The sequence below is a fragment of the Lagenorhynchus albirostris genome, chromosome 1 (genome assembly GCF_949774975.1).
Source record: "Lagenorhynchus albirostris chromosome 1, mLagAlb1.1, whole genome shotgun sequence".
In the NCBI taxonomy this organism is placed as follows: Eukaryota; Metazoa; Chordata; class Mammalia; order Artiodactyla; family Delphinidae; genus Lagenorhynchus; species Lagenorhynchus albirostris.
In genome coordinates, this window is record NC_083095.1 from 66,854,772 (window position 1) to 66,882,600 (window position 27,829).

The 27,829-nt window shown below is 37.6% G+C and overlaps 1 protein-coding gene across 1 annotated transcript in view; it reads right to left on the bottom strand.

Annotated features, from left to right (window-relative positions):
- NUBPL (NUBP iron-sulfur cluster assembly factor, mitochondrial) overlaps positions 1-26,895 on the bottom strand; it is a 254,330-nt gene extending 227,435 nt beyond the window's left edge. Inside the window, exons 1-3 of the mRNA XM_060143898.1 lie at positions 26,788-26,895; positions 26,066-26,213; positions 22,557-22,591 (exon numbers count right to left, since the gene is read on the bottom strand). Of these exons, the coding sequence (XP_059999881.1) occupies positions 22,557-22,591; positions 26,066-26,213; positions 26,788-26,895 (291 nt within the window). The remainder of the gene's footprint in view (positions 1-22,556; positions 22,592-26,065; positions 26,214-26,787) is intronic.
- Between the last annotated feature and the right edge of the window lie 934 nt (positions 26,896-27,829).

Below are 27,829 nucleotides of genomic sequence, written 5' to 3' on the forward strand. Positions count from 1 at the left end.
CAAATAGGCAAAGCAATCTTGAGAAAGAAAAACGGAGCTAGAGGAATCAGGCTCCCTGACTTCAGACTATAATGCAAAGCTACAGTAATCAAGACAGTATGGTACTGGCACAAAAACAGAAATATAGATCAATGGAACAGGATAGAAAGCCCAGAGATAAATCCATGCATCTATGGTCACCTTATCTTTGATAAAGGAGGCAAGAATATACAATGGAGAAAAGAGAGCCTGTTCAATAAGTGGTGCTGGGAAAACTGGACAGGTACATGTAAAACAATGAAATTAGAACACTCCTTAACACCATACATAAAGATAAACTGAAAATGGATTAAAGACCTAAATGTAAGGCCACACACTATAAAACTCTTAGAGGAAAACATAGGCAGAATACTCTATGACATAAATCACAGCAAGATCCTTTTTGACCCACCTCCTAGAGAAATGGAAATAAAGGAGACCTAATGAAATTTAAAAGTTTCAAGACAAAAAGACAATGCTCAGAATGGGAGAAAATATCTGCAAATGAAGCAACTGACAAAGGACTAATCTCCAAAATTTACAAGCAGTTCATGCAGCTCAATATCAAAAAACTACCAACCTAATCCAAAAATGGGCAGAAGACCTAAATAGACATTTCTCCAGAGAAGATATACAGATTGCCAACAAACACATGAAAGGATGCTCAGCATCACTAATCATTAGAGAAATGCAAATCAAAACTACAATGAGGTATCACCTCACACCAGTCAGAATGGCCACCATCTACAAACAATAAATGCTGGAGAGCATGTGGAGAATAGGGAACCCTCTTGTGTTGTTAGTGGGAATGTAAATTGATATAGACACTATGGAGAACAGTATGGAGGTTCCTTAAAAAACCAAAAATAGGACTACCATACTACTCAGCAATACTACTACTGGGCATATACCCTGAGAAAACCATAATTCAAAAAAAGTCATGTACCACAATGTTCATTGCAGCTCTATTTACAACAGCCAGGACATGGAAGCAACCTAAGTGTCCATCATCAGATGAATGGATAAAGAAGATGTGGCACATATATACAATGGAATATTACACAACCACTGAAGGAAACGAAATTGAGTTATTAGTGAGTTGGATGGACATAAGAGTCTGTCATACAGAGTGAAGTATGTCAGAAAGAGAAAAACAAATACTTTATGCTAACAGATATATATGGAATCTAAAAAAAAAAAATGGTTCTGAAAAACCTAGGGGCAGGACAGGAATAAAGATGCAGACATAGAGAATGGACTTGAGGACACGCAGAGTGGGAAGGGTAAGCTGGGACAAAATGAGAGAGTGGCATGGACATATATACACTACCAAATGTAAAATAGATAGCTAGTGGGAAGCAGCCGCATAGCACAGGGAGATCAGCTCGGTGCTTTGTGACCACCTAGAGGGGTGGGATAGGGAGGGTGGGAGGGAGATGCAAGAGGGAGGAGATATGGGGATATATATATATGTATAGCTGATTCACTTTGTTATACAGCAGAAACTAACACACCATTGTAAAGCAATTATACTCCAATAAAGATGTTAAAAAAAAAAAAGTCTCCAACTCAGGAAATATCACTACCATCCACACAGTTGCTAAACCAAAACCAAGGAACCTAAAAAGAAATATAATTCTGGGACTTCCCTGGCAGTCCAGTGGTTAAGACTCCATGCCTCCACTGCAGGGGGTGTGGGTTCGATCCCTGGTCAGGAAACTAATAAGATCCCACATGCTGTGCAGTGCAGCTTAAGAAAAAAAAGCACATAAATAAAGGTTTCTATATTTAAAAAATAAAAAAAGAAATAAAATTCTGATACATGCTATAATATGGATTAACCTTGAAAATATTATGCTAAGTGAAATAAGTCAGAGATAAGAGGACAAATATTGTAGGACTCTACCTATATGAGATACCTAGAACAGTCAAATAGAAAACCAAAGTAGAATGGTATGGGCTTCCCTGGTGCCTCAGTGGTTAACAATCCGCCTGCCAATGCAGGGGACACAGGTTCCAGCCCTGGTCCGGGAAGATCCCACATGCCGCGGAGCAACTAAACCCGTGTGCCACAACTACTGAGTCTGTACTCTACAGCCCGCGAGCCACAACTACTGAAGCCCATGTGCCACAACTACTGAAGTCCGCGTGCCTAGAGCCCGTGCTGCGCAACGAGAAGCCCCCACAATGAGAACCCCAAGCACCGCAACTAAGAGTAGCCCTCACTCGCCACAACTAGAGAAAGCCCGCACAGCAACAAAGACCCAACACAGCCAAAAATAATTTTTTTTTTTAAGTAGAATGGTAGTTGCCATGCGCTAGCGATTGTGGGGGGAGGGGGCGTGGCGGGGAACGGGGAGTTATTGTTTAATGGATGCAGTTTTGGTTTGGGATGATGAAATAGTTCTGGGGATCGGTTTGGAACGTTTTTTTTGTTTTGTTTTGTTTTTTGCGGTACGCGGGCCTCTCACTGTTGTGGCCTCTCCCGTTGCGGAGCACAGGCTCGGGACACGCAGGCTCAGCGGCCATGGCTCACGCGCCCAGCCGCTCCGCGGCATGTGGGATCTTCCTGGACCAGGGCACGAACCTGTGTTCTCTACATCGGCAGGTGGACTCTCAACCACTACGCCACCAGGGAAGCCCTGGAACCTAAGTATTTATATCACTACCTCCACCACCAACGTAGATGCCAGTCCATGTTACCGTCTTTAGCCTAAACTCCTGCATTAGCTACTAGCAAGTCTCCCTGCTTCCACTGTTATTCCCCTACAGTCTAGGCTCTACAGTGCAGCCATATCCTTCTAAAAATTAAGTAAGATCACATAACTACCCTGGTTTAAAAATCCACATCATACCCAGAAAAAAAGTCCAAATTTCCACCATGGCTTATAAGGCTGCATGACATGCCCCTGCCTACCTCTCCCCTGGTCCACTCTAGTCACACTGACCTTCCTCCTATTCTTTAAACAATCCAAGTTGAATCCACCTCAGGGTTTTTGATCTTCCCCTGGCCCAATTTCTCAATTCATTGTGGTCTCTGCTCTAACATCTTCAGAAAGCCTCTTCCTGACAACCCTATCTAAAACAGCACCTCCCATCACTTTCTATTTCCTTACATTGCTGTGTAGTCTTTCATAACTCTTACTACTACCTAAAAGTATATGTTTATTTATTATACCTCTTCCACCAGACTGTAAACTCCTTAAACTCAGAAACTTGGACTTTTTTACCATTATATCTCCAGGACCCAGAAAAGTACCTAGTACATGATAAGTACTTAGTAAATACTTGAGCAAATGAATGGAAGTATCTCTATTTGTAGAAGCACCGAGTATTATATCCCTCATTTTCCTTTTTTTAAAAAATATTTATTTATTTGGCTGCACCAGGTCTTAGTTGCAGCACACAAGATCTTCGTTGCCACATGTAGGATCTTCGTTGCACCATGTGGGATCTTTAGTTGCAGCATGCAGGATCTTTTAGTTGCAGCATGCAGGATCTTAGTTGCAGCATGTAGAATCTCGTTTCCCGACCAGGGATCAAACCCGGGCCCCCTGCACTGGGAGCTCGGAGTCCTAGCCACGGGACCACCAGAAGTCCCTACCCCTCATTTTCATATCATACAGATAGACTTTATTGAACATTAAAGGAAATCATGTTATTTGAAACAATCAAGAGGAGCCTCAACCATCCAAGTTCCCATTTTACATTTTTGATCGGAATCGGACCTTGAAAATGGAACAATGCAGTCAGTGTGGCTCACAACACAAAACTCTTCTATCAATGTGAATTTCACCTCAGTTTCTAAAATTAACTGATTTTTTTTTAAAGGCTCTTCTATTAGCATTAGGTAAGTCCCCAGACAGTTTCTGCTCAGATCTTCCTCCTCTGTTCACCAGTCCCCCACTGAGGAAATATGACTGTCAAAGCTCAGACTTCTAAAGATTATCCTAAATATAAAGCTCTCCCTAAATTTAGCTACATATTGATCATTTCAGATGATGTATTACATGTCTATAATATCTGAATACTTAATTACCTTAATTGCTCACAGATGCTTTTAACTTTTATGTCTCTGACACCGTAACTTAAACCACATTTCACTTGGCAATGGTATGATATAATAATACTCATACAAGTCCCTCTCCATCACTAAGCAGGTAAATGGAAATTTAGCATTTGTTGTTCTATTGCATATATAAGCATAGAGGGCAAAAGACAAAATCACAAACCAATGGAATTATGCCCATCCAAAATGAGAATTTTCATTAATGTTTCTTGGCCAGAATACTCTTCAGCTACATAGAATGTTTTAAATAGCCTAATAGAAATAGGATACAGATACCCTATTCTCCCTTTAGTAAGCTGTATTTTTAATCATTTTTAAAGAAAATACATATGTGGAGAATAGGATTACATTTGTTGGTTATCTTTTATTTAAGCCACCCCAAATAGCCCAAAGGATAGGACTAGATAGAGCTTTGGTCAGTTTCCATGGTGACTGGCAAAGAGCCCATCACATTCCAGATAACATTCCAGCACAAATTTGAGAGCAAGACTGTTCCAGTGTTCGGAGAAACCTTATGTTTCAGGAAAAATCTAAACAGAAAGCAACCCTATCTCCATGCAGGGCATCTAGGCTGCCTTCCAAGACTACCTGAGTACTTTCCTACCTTAATTTCAGAATGTTACATTGTTTAAAAGCCACAGGCAGTAAACCAACTAGTCATTTATTGCTCTTACAAAATCCCAGCTTGTTATCTGTCCTGACAATAATAAAATCATCTTTTAAAGGAACAGTAGGATAGAGTTCTTCCTTCCAGCTCAGTTGAAAAATAGGTGGTTGTACTTTATTACTCAAGTAGGAAATGCTGCCTGCTCTCTTTAAGCGGCCATTTCAGACGTTTATAGATGTACAAAAGAGACTTATGTCCTTTTGGAAGACAAGAGAGGAGAGAGACTTTCTGAAGAAGCTTCTTAAGGATAACAGCTAAAGAACTATTTAAAACAGCAATCCATTTTCTGTAAAATTGATTGATGTGGTTAATTTGGCAAGGCATTTGAGAGATGAAGGAGGAAGCAAGAACACAGTGAGAGGTTCAAGCTTGTAATTATTTTGTCTTATTACACCAACAATAAATAAAGACTCTTTAAAAGTTTTTCCCTTTCATCTGAATGCTCATTGACCCATTTCTGCACAGCAGTACTAACCCCAGCCCTTTCACACAGTGCAACTGCCAAAAGTGAACTATCACACGTTCCTGACCAAAAAGAAATAGGCTGGAAAAAATCTGTAATGTGAAATATTGCAAGGCCAAAACTGAAGCTGAATGCCACAATCGAAAACAATACTGCTCTGATTTCAACTTTGTTCTCATAGTTTTTAACCTCATCAAAGCTTCTTTTAAATCTAATCCTTGCTCACTTCCCTAAATTTTCTGGCACACAATAATAATATTTCAAGTATAAGTTTTTGGGTTTTGTTGTATATGTTTTAACTGAAATAAAATATCGATACACAGAATGTAAACTCCCTCACTTCAAAGCTTCTCTAAGCATAACTCTCCCAAGGCAAAAATGTCTCCCTGGTAATTTTATAAACATTTTAGAAAGCCCAGTACTCATTCAAACCTTTAGAGAATTCCACCAAAGTGTAATCTGTTTTCAATCACCTAGCAAGCATTTACTGAGTATATGATAGGCCAAGCAATAGTGGCAGATGATTTAAGACATAGTCCCTGACCTTGTGGAAGCTATGGTCATTCTAATGGCAGGAGATAAACATATGAACTAATGAGGAAGAAGTGACATTATTTGAAGCCACTAAGAAGGCTTCAGAGAGGAAGTGATTGCCAACATGAGACCTGAAGAATGAAAGGAACTGGGCAAAGAAAGCAAGGAAGACAGTTAATGCAAAGGAGCAGCTGAAGCAAAGCCAACTGCAGAGTGGAAATTTAGGTAGACCCAACCTTTAAGAAATAAATTAAGCAATTTGGACATAGACCTGTATGCATTAAGAACTATCCTACAATCAATGTAAGGAATCATTATTTAATTCAAGGTGGGAGAGATTATATAGACCAATTAAGAGGTTACAGAAAACTCCTCTAAGTGAAAGGTAATAAAATTCTTACCTAAGTTCATGATAATGGAGAAAAGGAGACATTTCTCAAATTTAAAAAGGCCAGCACTTAGTAACTGATATATAAAAGTGAGTGGGGTTTGGAGAAATGAAAGAAAAGGATAATATCAAGGTTTTTAAGTAGGACACCAATAGATCTGGTGTGATGTTTTTAAAACACGGCCACATATTAACTAATACCCCTCCCATTAAGAAGTGAGGTCTATGTCTCCTCCCCCTTGAATCTGGGAAGGCACGTGAGTCCTTCAATCCAGAACCCAGCCTGACTACCAAGGCTAGGTCACAAAAGGCCATACAGCTTCCTCCTTATTCAATGGGACATTAACTCTCGAAGCCCTGAGCCACCATGTAAGAAGTCCAACTGCACTGAGGTGAGGAACGCTGTGAAGAAGCCCTTGCAATATGGAGAGGCCATGTAAAGGCACTCCAATTAACAATCCCAGCTAAGCTCAGCCTTCAAATCATCCCAGTCCAAGTACCAAGCATGTGAGTGAGGAGCCCCAGATAATTCCAGTTCTCAGCCATTTCTATATTTCCTGGTAAAGCCCCAAACATCATAGAACAAAGACAAGCCATCCCAGCTGTGCTCTGTCCAGAATCTTGTCCCACAGAATCTGTGACCAAAATAAAATGGTTGTTGCCTTATATGACTAAGTTTAGGGTAGTTTGCTACACATCAATAGATAACTGAAATGGGTAATGGTAACATATGAGTGAATTATCAAAGAATACAGGAACAGGAGGTTTAGAAGAAGAAGAAAATTATGTGGTTCCATTTCGATGATTTAAATCTGACATATCTGTAGAACACCAAATGTAGATGTTGAGCAAACTACTGAAAATAAGGGTCTGGATCTTTAAAAAGAGATAGATGATGAAGCAGTATATGAAGACAAAGGGAAGACATGTAAGTATGAGGGAAAAAATTTTTAAATATAGGAATGGAGCAATATGCAAAGTTCGAGAGGAAACTGAAAGGGTCAGAGAAAGAGAGAAGAATCAAGAGAATGATGTAAAAGCCAGACAAAGATTCTCTAAGATGTCAGCCCCTTTGGTCAGCAGTATCAAATGTGGGAGGAAATCAAGTAGAATCAAGCAATTTGGACAGAGAATATATATTTGGTGGATAGTTGGTAACTACAAGAGGAAATTCAACAGCATGGTAATAAGAAGTCAAATTACAGAAGTCTAGAAATAAATGAGAATTGGGTAAACTAACACAGCCAGTGTAGACTACCCTCTCAAATATGGCTGTAATGGGAAAGTCAGAGGGGGCAGAAGCTTGAGGGGACCCAGGGGCTAAAGAAGATCTGCTGATTCATTCACTCACCCAACAAAGACACATTTATATTTCTCAGTGTGTATGAGTAAGATGAGTAGACCTCTAGACCAAGGGGAAGGAATTAGTAATGATAAAGTGAAGATAACCAAAAGGAATGAATGAGTCAAATCCTAGGATCAAGAGGTCAGGTAGAAGTTTCGGGTCTGAAATCTCTTTCTCTGATGCAGGAGGGGAAGGAGGTCATGATGACCATAGAAAGATACACTTGATAGAGGGAGAGAATAGTAAATAAGTTACCAATGAAAAGTCCATTTTTCACCTTGAATAGGAGGCAAGACCATGTGCTGGGAGTGAAGAAACTGGAATGTGGTAGACAGCTTGAAAATGGGAAAGATTTGGACGAGCATCTGTGGTAAATGAGAAGAGAAGCAGACTGGAGACAAGTCAAGGCATACAGAGATCCTGCCTCCAACTGAAATGACAGTCTCCCAAACAAGCACTCAGGCTGTAAATTAACTAAGATGAGGACAGGGGCAGGGCTTTTTCAGCTCTGTATCCCCATGTCAAGCAAAGCACCTAGGAGATGACAGGCCCTCAACAAATGTTTGATGAATGAATGAATGAGCAAACCTATATATGAAGGCATAAGATAAAAGTACTTCATTGGAAATCTATTCATTCTTTTCATTGATTACAAACTGATAATCCCCCACGAATGTATGTATGAATATGTGTAGCTATTACAATTATCAAATATTTGCAAGAAAAGTCATTATACATAAATTTATTTATAACTGTTATAAATAAATCCATTTTTTATCCTAAAAGAAATCCTTAGTTTTAATAAAGACTTTTGCTCTAGTTACAAATGTATCTTCTGAGTCTCTCTCCTCAGTAAATGTCAAAATTTGTGAATTCAAATTCACTTATAAAACACACTTCTTACCAAGAATTACTTTTGAACTAAAGAACAAAAAGGAGCAAAAATAATGATTTTGCAATTGTTCCTTCTGGATCTCTCGCCCTAGTTTCCCCTCTAGCTTTAAAATAGCTATACTTTAAACACTAATGGTGTACCCTTCCTCCAAAATGGCTAACCATAATAACAAAATATTTTTTCATAAGAAATGTATAATACTATCAAGCTATGATAAAAACATTAAGAACAGGTTGCTTTAATATAGAGTAATTCCTCTACAACACTGGCATTAAAGAAATATGAGCCCAATCTTACAAACTTGAGCTAAATAGTATTCATCAGTATTTCCCATTAATTGTGAGAAACAGTTTCATCCATATTTAACCCAAATTCACATCATAACTAATATTCCAGATTATAATAATGTGTCCAGGCTGGCATTTGGAGTACTAGAACAGCTTAATAAGAGGAGCTCTTATTGGCACTTACTATGTGCCAGACACTGTGCTAAGTGCTTTACATGCACTATCTCCTTTAATACTCACAGCCTTAAGAGGTAGGTACAGGCAAAAGTTATACGGTTTGCAAAAGGCAGAGCCAGAATCAAGCCCAGGTCTGTTTGATATCAAAAAGCTAGAATGTTAACTGCTGTACACATAACTATTAATGAAGAAAACCACAGTGTTTTTTGGGGGGGCTTTTTGTTTGTTTGTTTGTTTAATCACAGTGTTTTAAGTGGCGGTACATAACATGTTCTGTTCCCAAGATCATTGAACTTTTCAAAAACCAAAACCTAAATCTTGAACTAAAACTTCCCAGTTTTTCCTAACACGATCACAGAACTTCAAAGGCTTAAGATAATCTTAATTATGTTTAAAGAGCCATTCATAATAATTTGTGAAAAAGAGCAGTACATCTGCAAAGAATAAGTATAGAGACATTATGTGATCATGGGGAAAAAATAAATATTTTGAGATAAACATCAATGGAAAAAACTAACCAAAGAAACACAAACTCTTTAAAGGTAATACTACTTTCTTTTCCAGCTTTCAGTCCAATTAAAATTCTACTTAATGATGCATTCTAGCAAAGGAAAATAAGTAAAAACTTAAAATAAGTTTTTGTTAAAATAGTCAAGTAAGTAAAATGCCTATCAACTTTTGAGATATTACTTACAAAAAGATTTTATTTAGCTACAATACTAAAAGTGACTTAGAACTTACTATGTATCAGCCATTGTGCTAAGCACTTCACATTATCCCACTTAGATTTTAATTTCACTTGCTCAGGGGAAAAAAAGACATAATTTAGCATTGAACAAACGACAGATAGCTTATCCAACACTTAGAATCTACCACATATATGAAATATATAAGTATATATATTCACAACCACTCTTCACTTAACACATTCCACTCTCATTACCAACATTTACCAAGAGCCTACTATATACCATCACTGGACTAGACACTGAGGATAAAAAAAGGGAACGAGACCAACAGCACTGGCCCTAAAAGGTTCACAGACTAGCACAGGAGTTAAACAAGTAAACAAACCTCTGAAATAATGTGGGAAGTACTAGCCCTTTCCTCAAAGCATCATAGCAGAGAAAATGGAGAGCAGGAATCACCTCATAGAAGATCCATAATAAGGGTCTGAATAAAACAGTGGCATTAAGGAATTAAATGAGAAGACATATTCTAGAAAGCTTTGAGTGGTAGAAGCAGCAGTAACAGGTGACTGATTTAGAGATGGGAGGGAACCACATGACCCTCATAGGACAAAGACAGTTATAGGAAAGAAGAGATTGGTTTTACACATGCTGAGTTTGAATGTTTGTAAAGCATTCAAGTGTACATCTACAGTAGATGAGAGAGCCAGGTCTGGCACCCAGGAAAGATATCCAGGCTGCTGATGCATTTGGAATCCAGGGCACATGGGTAGTAACTGGGGCAGTGGGAAAAGATGAGATTACTGGATAGAGTTTAAAATGAGAAAAGGGCCAAGTAGAATCATGGAGCACACCATCTTTTAAGAAACAGGAAAAGAACAGCGTGCAGGCCACCAAGCCACAAGAGCCCTCGCATCCCACAGCACTCCTCAAAAACCAAAGCAAAACAAAACAAAACTTTGCACTCACATACTATTAAACCCATCTATGCATGCAAATCATCCATGTAGCAAACATTTGTTGTCTATTTCCTAAGTCATAAATCACTGTGCTAGCTGCTAAGGATAGCCAAGAATAAAGACGACACAGCTCTGAATCATAAGAATCTAGACAACATAGGAGCAGTATAACAAGTAGGTTAATAGCACAGGATCTAGGCTGCATTCAAACCTGGCTCTGCCATTTACTTCCTGGGTAAGCTTGGGCAAAATACTTAGCCTCCAGGTGCTTCTGCTTCTTATCTACGACAGGGATCATAATAGTATCTATTCCTATATGGTTGCTATGAAGAATAAATGAATTAAGAACCATGTCATGAGGAACAGTGCTTGACATATTATAAATGTTCAATAAATGTTAGTTTTATTATTTGTTATTATAAAAATGGCCAGAATGGCTACATGGGTACATAATAATAGTAACAATAAATAGTGCTATTGGATTTCACAAGATGGAAAAAAGACCCTCACTTGGAGGGAATTCAGGGGAGCACTTCACTAAGCTGCCTCTCAGGGTAAGGCTAGCTCATATAGTGCCTCTGTGTGAATTAGAAAGCAGTCTGTGGGTGCACATGAAGAGGAGGGTAGCCCGGATTTCTGTCATCACTCGATTCCCTTGACAAGTACTCTTGGGCAGGATATAACCAGCATAGCCATACATGGCAGCCTGGAGGATAGGACGTGTAAAGCTGAAGAAGAAGTAGAGAACGCTCCAGTAGAAACATAGAAGAAAGGCTGTGAGCTATCAAGAACATAATATATCCAAGCCCAAACTGGCAACAGCAAGTAACCCTGACTTGCTAGAGCACAGGGACCATTTAGAAGAGCTGAAGATAAACCCAGAAATGTGGATGGGAGCCAGATCATAGAGGATCTTGAATCCCAGCAAAGGCATTCAGCAGTGACTCTGAGTGGGGAGAAAATGAGGTTCCAGTGGTGCTTAAGTAAGAGTAATCTGGCATTATGTACTGAATGGATTTGAGCTTGGGCAGGTAAGAGGTCATTGCAGTGGTCTGCTGGTCTGTGAGTCCCTCAAAGGGGCTTATTCATTTCTATGTCTTATTCATTTCTAAATCCTCCAAAGTAGCAAAGTGCTTGGGAAGGAGCAGGCACTCAATAACTGTCTGAGGTATAAGTCAATGAATGAGCCAAAAAGAAGTAATGTGACCCTTAATTAGAGTGGGAACAGTGAAAATAGAAAGATACATATTGGAAAAATATTGCAGAGACTAAAAAAGTTTATTTGCTGGCTGATGAAATGTGACAAGGATTAGGGCAGAATCAATAAGACTGTAAAACTGATAAATACTAAGTGCACTGCATTACAGGGTTCTGTGAGAGGCAAATACAATTATGTTCACGAACATGCTCTATGAAAAAAGACTGCTTTTCTCTGGAATAAAAGTTAGTCACCTTAGACAGAAACACTATTACATTTGACCTTGAACATAGCTCATCATTTTAAGACATTTATCTTCCCCTTGTCTTTACTAGATTATAAAAACTTTAAGAGTACACAGTGTGTCTACTCTGTTATGAAGCACAATAAAACCTTATTAAGTGTTACTTTAATTTACACTTACCCACAGGAAAAACTATTATTAAACCTAATTCAGCTATAAACCACCAAAATACACAAACACAGACATACACAGAGATATATACACATATAATTATATATACACACACAAAACACTGTTTTGTGAATGTAGTCTTAGTAGGCATGTTTACTTTTCTTTATACCCAGGGTGTCTGGCAATGAGTGTTACAGGCGCTCAATAAATGTCTGTTGAACTAAAACGAACAGAAATAAATTGACTTAGGAATCTCACAGAATTTATCAGTAGTTTCTGGTGACCTTTACCTTTCTCTCTCCAGCTTCAGCACACTTCTCACTGTTTATTAAATTTATACTGTAGAAAAATGACATCCATAATAAAGGTGGTTAAGAAGACAGAAAAAAGAAAAACTAAAATATGTGACTGTCAATATGTATGACCGGTGGGTATGCCAGTAAATGTTTAACAATGGCCCAAGGTGAGGAGGGGAGTCTAATTTTCAGTATTTTCCGATTTCTATGGTTTAAATACTCCCACCATGGCCTATTTCAAGCTAACAACATGATATCAACTGGTTTGCAAAATTCTTGGAAATTTAACAATCAGCTCTCAGAACAAGCATGAGCCAGCTCCAACATATCATGGGATATAATATTTAGATGCATGGCACACATGACATAATCCCAAATTCTTCTCTGCAATACTACCTTCTACATCCTCAAAGGAAAGTACAAAGGGCAAGGAAAAGGCAAGGAAAACCCACACCCTATTCCTATAAGGCCTTTACCTCCATCTACAAAGTAGTCTTCTTTTCAACTGGCGTATGATCCAGCACAGAAATTCCTTTAGCCTAGGCCAGTGACACCCAAACTTTTTTGATCATGCACCCCAATCAGTAAAAAATGTTTAGGTATACAACTTCAATATATGTTAAGATATCTGTTGATATTTTTTATTAGAGCTACTATACTAATTTAGTATAAATTAATGAGTATATACAAAAACATAAATTTTAAAAGATAAAAATTAATAGAAAGAAAAATTTCCACGTGTGCTCACTCCCTCTTGCGAGAGCACCAGAATCACAACTAACTGCTAAACAATCATTGAAAGGAAGACACTCGAACTCACCAAAAAAGATACCCCACATCCAAAGACAAAGGAGAAGCCGCAATGAGATGGTAGGAGGGGCGCAATCACAATAAAATCAAATCCCATAATCACTGGGTGGGCGACTCACAAACTGGAGAACACGTATTACAGAAGTCCACCCACTAGAGTGAAGGTTCTGAGCCCCACATTTAGCTTCCCAAGCTGGGGGTCTGGCAATGGGAGGCGGAATTCCTAGAGAATCAGACTTGGAAGGCTAGGGGGATTTGATTGCAGGACTTCGACAGGACTGGGGGAAACAGAGACTCCACTCTTGGAGGGCACGCCCAAAGCAGTGTGCACATCGGGACCCAGGGGAAGGAGCAGTGACCCCACAGGAGACAGAACCAGACCTAGCTGCTAGTGTTGGAGGGTCTCCTGCAGAGGCGGGGGGAGGCTGTGGCTCACCTCAGAGACAAGGACACTGGCAGCAGAAGTTCTGGGAAGTAGCCCTTGCGTGGGCCCTCCTGGAGTCCGCCATTAGCCCCACAAAAGAGCCAGGCAGGCTCCAGTACTGGGTCGCCTCAGGCCAAACAACCAACAGGGAGCGAACCCAGCTCCACCCATCAGCACACAAGGGGATTAAAGTTTTACTGAGCTCTGCCGACCAGATCAACACCCAGCTCTACCCACCACCAGTCCCTCCCATCAGGAAGCTTGCTTCTTCTTAGATAGCCTCATCCACCAGAGGGCAGACAGCAGAAGCAAGAAGAACTACAATTCTGCAGCCTGTGGAATGAAAACCACATTCACAGAAAGATAAACAAAATGAAAAGGCAGAGGACTATGTTCCAGATGAAGAAACAAGATAAAACCCCAGAAAAACAACTAAATGAAGTGGAGATAGGCAACCTTCCAGAAAAAGAATTCAGAACAATGATAGTGAAGATGATAGAGGACCTCAGAAAAAGAACGGAGGCAAAGATCAAGAAGATGCAAGAAATGTTTAACAAAGACCCAGAAGAATTAAAGAACAAACAGAGATAAGCATTACAATAACTGAAATGAAAAATACACTAGAAAGAATCAATAGCAGAATAACTGGGGCAAAAGAACGAGTAAGTGACTGGGAAGACAGAATGCTGGAATTTACTGTCGTGGAACAAAATAAAGAAAAAAGAATGAAAAGAAATGAAGACAGCCTAAGAGACCTCTGAGACAACATTAAAGGCAATAACATTCGCAATATAGGGGTCCCAGAAGGAGGAGAGAGAGAGAAAGGACCTGAGAAAATATTTGAAGAGATTATACTCGAAAAATTCCCTAACACGGGAAATAGCCACCCAAGTCCAGGAAGTGCAGAGAGTCCCAGGCAGGATAAACCGAAGGAGAAACATGCCGAAACACACAGTAATCAAATTGACAAAAATTAAAGACAAAGAAAAATTATTGAAAGCAACAAGGGAAAAATGACAACATACAAGGGAACTCCCATAAGGTTAACAGCAAATTTCTCAGCAGAAACTCTACAAGCCAGAAGGGAGTGGTAGGACATATTTAAAGTGATGTAAGGGAGAAACCTACAACCAGAATTACTCTACCCAGCAAGGATCTCATTCAGAATTTGCTGGGTAGAGTAAAATTTCTCGATGCAGAAATCAAAAGCTTTACAGACAAGCAAAAGCTAAGAGAATCCAAACCAGCTCTACAACAAATGCTAAAGGAACCTCTCCAAGTGGGAAACACAAGAGAAAAAAAGGACCTATAAAAACAAACCCATAACAATTAAGAAAATGGTAATAGAAACATACATATTGATAATTACCTTAAATGTGAATGGATTAAATGCTCCAACCAAAAGACATAGGCCTCGCTGAATGGATAAAAAGACAAGACCCATATATATAGTGTCTACAAGAGACCCACTTCAAACCTAGGGACACATACAGACTGAAAGTGAGGGGATGGAAAAAAGATATTCCATGAAAATGCAAATCAAAAGAAAGCTGGAGTAGCAATACTCATATCAGATAAAATAGACTTTAAAATAAAATATGTTACAAGAGACAAGGAAGGACACTACATAATGATCAAGGGATCAATCCAAGAGAAGACGTAACAAATAAAAATACATATGCACCCAACATAGGAGCACCTCAATACATAAGGAAACTGCTAACAGCTATAAAAGAGGAAATTGACAGTAACACAATAATAGTGAGGGACTTTAACTCCTCACTTGCACCAACGGACAGATCACCCAGACAGAAAATTAATAAGGAAACACAAGCTTTAAATGACACAACAGACCAGATAGAGTTAATTGATATTTATAGGACATTCCATCCAAAAACAGATTACACTCTCTTCTCAAGTGCACACGGAACATTCTCCAAGATAGATCACATCTTGGGTCACAAATCAAGCCTCGGTAAATTTAAGAAAATTGAAATCATATCAAGCACCTTTCCAACCACAACGCTATGAGATTAGAAATAAATTACAGGCAGAAAATACGTAAAAACCACAATCACATGGAGGCTAAACAATACACTACTAAATAACCAAGAGATCACTATAGATATCAAAGAGGAAATCAAAAAATACCTAGAGACAAATGACAATGAAAACACCATGATCCAAAACCTATGGGATGCAGCAAAACCAGTTCTAAGAGGGAAGTTTATAGCAATACAATCCTACCTCAAGAAACAATAAAAATCTCAAATAAACAATCAAACCTTACACCTAAACAAACTAGAGAAAGAAAAATAAACAAAACCCGAAGTTAGTACAAGGAAAGAAGTCATAAAGATCAGAGCAGAAATAAATGAAATAGAAACAAAGAAAAGTATAGCAAAGATCAATTAAACTAAAACCTGCTTCTTTGAGAAGATAAAATTGATAAACCTTTAGCCAGACTCATCAAGAAAAAGAGGGAGAGGACTCAAATCAATAAAATTAGAAATGAAAAAGGAGAAGTTACAACGGACACCCCAGATATACAAAGGATCCTAAGACATACTAAAAGCAACTCTATGCCAATAAAATGGACAACCTGGAAGAAACGGACAAATTCTTAGAAAGGTATAACCTTCCAAGACTGAACCAGGAAGAAACAGAACCAGGAAGAAACAGAAAATATAAACAGACCAATCACAAGCACTGAAATTGAAATTATGATTAAAAATCTTCCAACAAACAAAAGTCCAGGACCAGGTGGCTTCACAGGTGAATTCTATCAAACATTTAGAGAAGAACTAACACCAATCCTCTTCAAACTCTTCCAAAAAATTGCAGAGGAAGGAACACTCCCAAACTCATTCTATGAGGCCACCATCACCCTGACACCAAAACCAGACAAAGATACTACAAAAAAAGAAAATTACGGACCAACATCACTGATGAATAGAGATGCAAAAATCCTCAACAAAATACTAGCAAACAGAATCCAATAACACATTAAAAGGATCATACACCATGATCAAGCAGGATTTATGCTGGGATGCAAGGATTCTTCAATATATGCAAATCAATCAATGTGATACACCATATTAACAAATTGAAGAATAAAAACCATATGATCATCTCAATAGATGCAGAAAAAGCTTTTGACAAAATTCAACACCCACCTATGATAAAAACTCTCCAGAAAGTGGGCAGAGAGGGAACCTACTACAACATAATAAAGGCCATAAATGAAAAATCCACAGCAAACATCATTCTCAATGGTGAAAAACTGAAAGCATTTCCTCTAAGATCAGGAACAAGACAAGGATGTCCACTCGTGCCACTATTACTCAACATAGTTTTGGAAGTCCTAGCCACAGCAATCAGAGAAGAAAAAGAAATAAAAGGAATACAAATTGGAAAAGAAGAAGTAAAACTGTCACTGTTTGCAGCTGACATGATAATATACATAGAGAATCCTAAAGATGCCACCAGAAAACTACTAGAGCTAATCAGTGAATTTGGTAAAGTTGCAGGATACAAAATTCATGCACAGAAATCTCTTGCATTCCTATACACTAACAACAAAAGATCAGAAGGAGAAATTAAGGAAACAATCCCATTCACCATTGCAACAAAAAGAATAAAATACCTAGGAATAAACCTACCTAAGGAGGTAAAAGAATTGTACTCAGAAAACTGTAAGACACTGATGAAAGAAATCAAAGATGACACAAACAGATGGACAGATATACCATGTTTTTGGATTGGAAGAATCAACATTGTGAAAATGACTATACTACCCAAAGCAATCTACAGATTCAATGCAATCCCTATCAAATTACCAATGGCATTTTTTACAGAACTAGAACAAAATATCTTAAAATTTGTATGGAGACACAAAAGACCCCAAATAGCCAAAGCAGTCTTGAGGGAAAAAAATGGAGTTGGAGGCATCAGACTCCCTGACTTCAGACTATACTACAAAGCTACAGTAATTAAGACAATATGGCACAAAAAAACAGAAATATAGATCAATGGAACAGGATAGAAAGCCCAGAGATAAACACACGCACATATGGTCAACTAATCTATAACAAAGGAGGCAAGGATATACAATGGAGAAAAGACAGTCTCTTCAATAAGTGGTGCTGGGAAAACTGGACAGCTACATGTAAAAGAATGAAATTAGAACACTCCCTAACACCATACACAGAAATAAACTCAAAATGGATTAAAACCTACATGTAAGACCGGACACTATACAACTCTTAGAGGAAAACATGGAAGAACACTCTTTCACATAAATCACAGCAATATCTTTTTTGCTCCAACTCCTAGAGTCACGGAAGTAAAAACAAAACTAAACAAATGGGACCTAATGAAACTTCAAAGCTTTTGCACAGCAAAGGAAAGCATAAACAAGATGAAAAGACAACCCTCAGAATGGGAGAAAATATTTGCAAATGAATCAACGGACAAAGGATTAATCTCCAAAATATATAAACAGCTCATGCAGCTCAATATTAAAAAAACAAACAACCCAATCCAAAAATGGGCAGAAGACCTAAATAGACATTTCTCCAAAGAAGACATACAGATGGCCAAGAAGCACATGAAAAGCTGCTCAACATCACTAATTATTAGAGAAATGCAAATCAAAACTACAGTAAGGTATCACCTCACACCAGTTAGAATGGGCATCATCAGAAAATCTCCAAACAACAAATGCTGGAGAGGGTGTGGAGAAAAGGGAACCCTCTTGCACTGTTGGTGGGAATGTAAATTGATACAGCCACTATGGAGAACAGTATCGAGTTCCTTAAAAAACTAAAAATAGAATTACCATATAAGCCAGCAATCCCACTACTGGGCATATACCCAGAGAGAAAACCATAATTCAAAAGGCACATGCACCCCAGTGTTCATTGCAGCACTATGTACAATAGCCAGGACATGGAAGCAACCTAAATGCCCATCGACAGACAAATGGATAAAGAAGATGTGGTACATATATAATAGAATATTATTCAGCTATTAAATGGAAAGAAATTGGGTCATTTGTAGAGACATGGATGGATCTAGAGACTGTCAAACAGAGTGAAGTTAAGTCACAAAGAGAAAAACAAATATCGTATATTAACGCATATGTGTGGAACCTAGAAAAATGGTACAGATGAACCGGTTTGAAGGCAGAAATAGAGACACAGATGTAGAGAACAAACGTATGGACACCAAAGGGGGAAAGTGGCAGGGGGTGGGAGTGGTGGTGGGATGAATGGGGAGATTGGGATTGACATGTATACACTAATATGTATAAAATGGATAACTAATAAGAACCTGCTATATAAAAACAAATAAATAAAATAAAATTTTAAAATTTTAAAAAAAAAAGAAAAGATAAATTTCCCTTCTACATTCCAATGGCCTATCTTGCATACCCCTTGGGGTTTACATAACCCAGTTTAGAGATCATAAGGCCAACATTAAAAGTAAAATGAATAACTTCCTAGACCTGTTTCCCCTAGACCAGCAAATTAATCTTATTAGATCTTCCCACTCCAATGCTGAAAAGGGGCAAGTACCAACCCAAGGAAAATAGGAGAAAAGGGTTAGCAAGGTCTTTGGCAAAGTTGGCCTAAGCACATGGAAGCAACCTAACTGTTCATCAACCAATGAATGGATAAAGAAGAAGTGGCACATATATACAATGGAATATTAATCAGCCGTAAAAAGAAACGAAATTGAGTTATTTGTAGTGAGGTGGATGGACCTAGAGTCTGTCATACAGAGTGAAGTAAGTCAGAAAGAGAGAAACAGATACCATATGCTAACACATATATATGGAATTTTTTTTAAAAAACTGGTTCTGATGAACCTAGGAGCAGGACAGGAATAAAGACACAGATGTAGAGAGTGGACTTGAGGACGGGGCGGGGGGGGGGGTTGGGGGGGAGGCGAAGCTGGGATGAAATGAGAGTGTAGCACTGACATATATACACTACCAAATGTACAATAGATAGCTAGTGCGAGATCAACTCGGTCCTCTGTGACCACCTAGAGGGGTGGTATAGGGAGGGTAGGAGGGAGGCTCAAGAAGGAGGGGATATGCGGGTATATGTATACATGTAGCTGATTCACTTTGTTATACAGCAGAAACTAACACAACATTGTAAAACAATTATACTCCAGTAAAGATGTAAAAAAACAAAAGTTGGCCTAAGGGTAAGCAGGTCAGAGACCCCTCTTACAATATAAGCTCCATGCAATTAAGACTCCATGGGAATGAATCACTAGATCAGCTCCAAAGACACCATCCTAACTGGAGGTTTTCAGCCCATAAAGCAACATACCCTAGTACCATGTCCCAATAAATGTCCTTGGACATAAGCCATCTATATATATCAGCTCAGGCAATAAGAAGGGCTTGGAGGAACCCTGAGTTTTCCCTAAAGACCAAACATGTCCTCTAAATAAGTGTAATATTAGTAACATCTTAAGTTGGGCAACACAGATTATAAGACTGCCAGATACATATAAATCATATATTTATATATGATTTATCTTCTTTTCTATACGCAGGCAGTCCTCTGGCAGATCACAGTTTAAGCCAAACATGCTACTCCCAAATAAAAACACTATTAATCAAGTATACATGCTGTATAAAAGTGATCTTTCCTAAGTATATATAGATTAAGAGAACAAGACAGTAGCCAATTGTAAAACACTGTATTATGTCAGATTATCTTTGAGTTCCATAGCATGCTGCTCAAATTTCCTGGCTATCTTCTTTTTAATTTCTAAACTAACTTTGCTACAAAATATCAAGAAATGAAAAAAAAAAACCTTCATCTGGATAACAGAATACTTAAGCCCTTCCTACAGTAGATTTTACAAACATATTTAAAAACACTTAAGGACACTAAAATGCTTTCTGAAAAACTGGCCCAGGGAAAAACATTGCTTTTCCTTCCTTGTTGCTTATTTCCCTGTCATACATCTAAAGCATTAAATATGAAGCTGACCATCCCTGCTCCCTGAAAGGGAAAAAAAAAGAAAAAAGAAAAAAAAAATCTGAGCTACCATCTCAACAAAACTAGCAACATCTAACATGAAGGAATCAACCCCTTTTTAACTATTCTTTTCATCCTTCGATTGCTTCTTATATAATTACTTCGCATTGTCTTAAGAATCAAAGCTTTGGCTGAAATGATAACCAAATTAAAAGATCCCCACACCTATGAATTTATTTACCTTCTCATCCATTGAATTTTCCTTGTTTCCTCCCTTCTTTAAGGAAGATGGGGTCCCTTCTCCAAGATAACTAAGTACTCTAATAAAAACTATTTTTTAAAAAGTATTACTGGTGGGACTTCCCTTGCAGTCCAGTGGTTAGGACTCTGAGTTTCCACTCCAGGGTCAATGGTTCGATCCCTGGTTGGGGAACTAAGATCCCGCATGCTGCAGGGCGCAGCCAAGAAAAAAATATATTACTGGCTTTTATTTCAATAAGGTTGCCTAATCATACATGAATATCTCTCTTCCAAATTCCCATTGAAACAAGAGGAAAAAATAGCTTTAAACTAAATTAAAAATATAATCACAGTGGAAAACGAAACAGGATCCCATCAGCAATTTAGAGTTTTAAAAAACAATACATCCATGGTTCTGAAACTTTAGCATGCATCAAAATCATCTAGAGGGCTGATTAAAACAAGACTGTAGGACTCCACCTTCAGGGTTTCTGATTCAGTAGGTCTGGGGCTTAAGATTTTGTATGTTTAACAAGTTCCCAGGTGATGCTGATTCTGCTGGTCTGAGGACCACATTATAAGAACCACCATGCTAAGTAAATAGAGATCATTAAAAGGAACATTTTTTATTAATTCTAATTAGCATCCTCAGAGAGACTCAAACGAATGGTGCAACCTTTTTTTTTTTTTTTTAAGTGGATAGCAATTGGAAAATAAAACAGTTCTGGAAAACTGGAAAAAATATCATTTCCAAATTAAAAATAAAAATTGGAAGGGCTAAATAACAACTACAACCCAATATAGCAGTGTGGAAAATGGTCTAAGACATCTTCCAAAACACAGAGCAAAAGACAAGGAGATGGAAAACATGAGAGAAAAATTAACAAGCATGAAGGGTCAATATCTACCTAATAGGTTTCTGGAGAAAGAACAAACACATCACAAAAAGTAATCAATGAAGAAATTTTCCCTGAGCTGAAAAAGACTCAAGCCTTGTACTGCTTGGCCAATTTCCAAACAGATAAAAAAAAATGTAAAGCCAACAACCAGACACATATTTGTGACATTTCTAAACTTAAAAGACATAAAGAAAACTCTTAAAAGCTTTAAAGGGAAAAACACAGGTTATTACAAAGCAATATAAATCAGACTAGCATCAGACATCTCATTAGCATGCTAGAAGAAAATGGAATATTGTTTTCAAGGTTCAGAGAGGAAATTATTGTAAACCTGGAATTCTACATCTAGTCAAACTATGATATATTAAGGCAAAATAAAGACATCTTCAGAAATTTAAGAACTAAGAAAATTGACTTCCTGTATCAGTTTCCCACTCCTACTGTAAGAAATTATCACAGAAGTTCAAAATAGGTTTCAATGAGCTAGAATTAAGGTGCTGAGAGGATTACATACCTTTTGGAGGCTCTAAGGAAAAAGCCATTTCCTTGGCTTCTAGAGGCTGCCTGAATTCCTTGACTAGTGGTCCCTTCCATGTTCATCATCATTATTAAATATAACCAGTACTTACGGCAGATTTTTGAGCTCCTTAAAGATATGCAAATGACTAGAGCTACACTATATGCCCAACAGAGTAAATGAAAAACATCAGTATGCTCTTAATCATTGCCTTAAGAAACATTTTAATAAATTAGTATTTCTATTAATAAACACCTACCGAATCATTCGCTGATAAAGCAAGTGCAAGGTTCACTGTAAGAAACAAAAAAGTAAATTTAGTAACTTTCCTTCTACTAAAATTCATTGTCTTTTAATATGTTCAATGTAACAACCAAGGCAAATAAAATTTTAATATATCTCCATTATAAAAAACAAGGACATGGAGAGAATACAGAAAGTAAAAAACACAAAAAAGAAAGTAACATTTCAACATAAACAGTAGATGTCTGCCCCCAAATTATCATTTTAATTAATCCATTTATCATGTTACAATTGTATTTAAATAATCCAAGTTTTTTTTAAATGATGCTAATGGTATATATCATTCAATTATTTTCAAAAATATATTTTGAGGAAAAACTACCTACTTTTTAATAAATAAAAATGGATGTGATCCTATTGCTTTTTAAAAATAAATGCTGGTAATGCAGGAATTCCAAATATCTAACTCACAAATACCCACGTAAATGAAAGGTTGGACCAGTGAGCAGAGGGAAGAGAGGAAGGTAAAAGGCAAGGCAGTGAAAGTTTTTCCCAAAAGTGCCTATTGTTTGTGAATCTCAAAGACATAAAGGGGGAAAGCAGTAGTCCCCAAAACCACCTTTAGCCCAGCAATAAGGATATGCTACATCTGAGATGAAAAAGAGGTTCAAAAGTAACACATTCCCAAAACTGATAAATAAATAGACCCTCATACTGTGGATCACAATTCCTTACAGAACAGTGTTATAAATGATGCCGATATTGTTTCCTTTAAAGTATTTAAGAGCATAAACTTTCAAGGATGACCTGGTTCAAACCCCAGTTTCACCACTCTCTGTTTTATAATCTTGAGTAGAATATTTTACTCCAAGCCTGTTTCTTCCTCTATAAAATGAGGTCCTATTTCATAACTGTTGTGAGAATTAAATCAAATACTGTATGTATTATAGTATTATGCCTAAGGCATGGCACTTGACAAATTAATTTTTATAAATTATAAAATAATTCTGAATTTCAGGTTAAACATAATCCAACTTTTAGGCAGAAACTTTTAGAGAGTAATTCATTTTAATGTGAGGGTCTTTCTGCATTTACACAATAGAATCACAGAGCATGTCTGTATTAATCAAATGTCATCATTTTAATCCAAAATATCTCCAGCATACATATTCAAATAGGAAGTATTTTGAGATAGTTTGGAACAGGAATAAATACATATAATGGAAAGAAATAGAATACCAACAGAGTTACATAGAAATAATCTATTTCTAAGGCTTATGTATGCAGATAGAGCTGTTATGAAACAATATAGGCCAATTATTTGGGACAAGTGGTATGATGCTAACAAAGAAAAAAACGCAAGGAAGGGACACTTACTGAAGCACTTATGTGTCAAACACTGTACATTTTCTCATATATTTTCCTGTCTAACTGCTGTCACATTCCATGGTAACAGACGATCTTACAACCAAAAACAATAAACAATTTGTTTTACACAAGTGCTAGCCTACAGACCCAACAAATTATATTGCACAAAACCCAAAGAACTTATAGCTATTATCACGAAAACACTTTCCATCTTTAACCAGTCCAAGTAAACACAGAGCTTGCAAAAGGAGTCACACCACTGAATACAGGTAAATGTACTCTGAATTTTCAAAACACAAGTAGAGGTGGATTCTAGAACCAAAAACTAAGAGCTTCCAAATTTGAAAAACAAAATACCAAATAGGTGGATTGTAGATCCTTAAGAAAGAAAGCCAAAATGTGTAGGATATAGCATAAATTCATTAAGAACAATCACTAACTATTTTTAATAATAATATAGTATCTATCAAATAGTATATCAGGGGTCTATCATAACTACAATACTTAGTAAATCTTAATTTCTTCAAAACATCTGAAAAACTCTTCCACAATTACATTCAGGTCAAAATGGGAAAAAACTGAGCTAATAACACTATACAGTTGGATTTGTAGCTGGTTGTACAACTATAAAACTGCTGCATCTAGGAATTACCAAATATGGCTTTGAGTCAAGACACAAGATCTCTAGTGAAAGTCACAGAACTCTGTACCTGGCCCTTTTTATTTGAAAATGTCATTGGTTTCAATGGAACTAAGGAATTTTAAGGTACATATATGCCCCAACTTTAGGTTACTATCTGAGAAAAAAAAAAAAAAAATTTAGAGATCTTAGGGGGGCGGGGCAAGATGGAGTAGGTAATTAAGAGGTCCAAACTACTAAGTATAAAATAAATAAGCTACAAGGAAATATTGTACAACACAGGGAATATATCCAATATTTTATAATAACTATAAATGGGATATAACCTTTAAAAATTGTACACTATGTTGTACACCTGAAACTTATATAATATTGTACATCAGCTACACTTCAATTTAAAAAAAATGCAGAAATTTGAGTCAAAAGCTAAAAAAAATACATACATAAATACATAAACGATCTTTAACAGTGTAGAACTGTGCCAAAATTAACAAAATAAAATAAGGATGGTTACTTTTTTTAAATCAACTGCAAAAAAGATAGGTTGGATAAGACCTGAATTAAGCCATTCCTATTAAAATGATTGAAAATTTTAAATGAGGCAACAATAAGACTTGAGAGCTTTATGACTCCAAATTAATAATACAAGTTGCCTCTGTTGAGTTGAATTGGGAGGAGGGGAGTTACCTTTTTACATTATTACACTGAAAATTTTTGTTAGAAATAAAAAGTTTCTTTTGAAGACATCTGGGAATACCTGGTCATTAGTCTTGGATGGTAACTCTTCTATTTCTGGGGGCACTTCTTTTATGGGTTCTGAAAGCAGCATTTCAGTCACAATGAAATCTATAATCAATTTTAAAAAGCCACCAAAAAACAAATTCTCTGCTCCAGTATATTAATATAAAAGATACAAAGCTTAAAAGATATTTTAAATAATTAAAACATTTTCAAATATTAGATCTATGTTGACTTTATAAATGTTGAAAATTATATTATGGTTAAATGAAAATAAGCCACGGTAATGTAAACAATCTCATTGCAACTACTTAGCTATGTGTACACTGAAAAAGACTAGAAAATAACGTCAAAGAACAGAAATAAATTTAGTGTTAAACTTACTAAATGTTTAATAATAATAATAACAGCAACCAAATATAGAGTACTTACTATGTATGAGACAGTGGGCTAAGTAGTCAGCTTGTTTAATTAATTTGCATAACCATCCTATGAAAAAATTATAATCATTGCCATTTTACAGTTAAGTAAACTGAAGATGTAATGGGCAACCTGACCACCTTTTCCTCAGTTAAGGACTCAAAGACCTGGCTACATATCTAGTTTTCTCTAACTCCAAAAATCTAAGCTCCCAATCACTACCAACTCCTCATCCTAAGGAAGCAGCTGTTAGGAACTTCACAAATACTTTTTTAAGAACAAAACTATAATTTTAATATTGTGCACTTGCCAGTTGGCATAAAGTCCTATTCAAGATGAGAATTAATATCCTATAATACCTGCTGTAGTAGACTTTCCAACTCCACCCTTTCCAGAAGCCACAACTATAACTTGTTTAACACCGTCTATTGGTTTCTGCTTTGGAAGTCCTCGAGACATGATTTGTGTTCTTCTTTGTTTTAGGGTCTCACTCTCAGCACCAGAGAACTTAAGAAGAAGAAAAAAAAACAGTTTTAAATCAAGCCATCTCCATTATCACGCTGTAAAAGCAAAAACAATTCGGTATTTGCAATTAACAGGGCTTTCTTTTCTACTCTAATTCTCCTCATCTCCACTATTTAGGCCTTTAGTGTTATTTACCTATTGCTATTGATCACAATTTCACAGACACATTGTTTAAATTGAAATTTATTTGCCAGGATACGCAGACGTTAAAAATGGAAAGTAAGCTGCCTCTTTCCGGAGTTAAATCCTCCACGTGTTTTCCTTCTCTTTAACCTATTTTCTAAATAAACCAACACTAAGAAAACAAGTGTAAGTCACACATCCATGTTCTAACCATCTATTTTACGCCCCTCTAAGCCTCGGCCTGGTCCCACTGGGGGCCCGCCTGGAAAATGAGGACGTCCAGAACTGGGGTCTCACTGAGCCGCCAAGTGGGCGGGTGCCCACGAGGCAGTGAAGTGAGTCCTCGGCAAGAGGCAATTGCAGAGCACCCGCAGCCCTGGCGCCCCAGCGTCTCGGACCCGCCCGCCTCCACCTGCTCTGCAGCACCACGGACCTGGCGCCCCCAAACCAACACTCGGCCTCCCCCAAGCGGGACACAGGCCCCGCCGCAGCCCCGAAGCGACGCCCCCCCAAAAAGCAGCAAACGCCGCCAAGTCCCCATGACGCAGAATGCTGCCTAGAGCCCAACCCGGAAACCGTCGCGGCAAGCGCTGGGTGATGACGTCACATGGCAACGCTCGGCTTCCTCTCCTTAACGACTAGCCTCCTTTGAGTTTCTTCAACACAGGAATACAACTTGTTGTCGTGATCTCGTCTGTAGCCAGGTACAAACATTTTACAGCGTTTTACCAAATGTTTGGGAAGCATTTTCACGTACCTCCTCTAATTTGGCCCTCACAGGAGTTCTGGAGTAGGTAGGTAGGAGACTTTTACTAGGATCCTCTTTTCATAGGTAAGAAAACTGAGACTTAGAAAGTTTAGAAAACTGACCCAATTGAGACGTAGGAAATGGTGGAAGTTAAAAATGACTCCAGGCGTTCTCACACGGCAGAATATAGTCACTTAAACACTGCCACTGTTAAGGATTTTATCTTTTTTTTTTCCCCCTGAGTGATCTACAGTAATAGTCGGCTTTGTGTTGACATTTACTGCTGTGTTGCTGATAATCCTCTGAGAGAGAAGTCGGGGTGCTTTGCTAGGGTCGAAAAAGTTTAATTAAATCAGAAAGCGGGTCTAATGAAGCAAATTTCACTCAAGAAGCAACTTAAAGTGAGACAAAGCTTGAGGAAGGAGATGGAATTCAACCAGGTAAAAGGAAGGACATATCCCTACATTCAAAGAAGGTGAAAGTGAAGGAAATCGCTTTAGGAGAGAAAGCTGGAAAGCTGATACAGGAGCCCAGACCCAGCAAAAGAATCATTTAGGGTGTAGGGTGGTTTACCTTCGCATATTCTCCACAATATTTTCTAAGGCTGATTTTCATTTCTTTTATGTGCTTATCTGTAGAGAGTTTGTTGTGTAATCATTCAGTTTATTTTGCTCTAATCTGATCTTTAATTTCCTTAGTTTTAATATAGGCATAACATATCAACCTC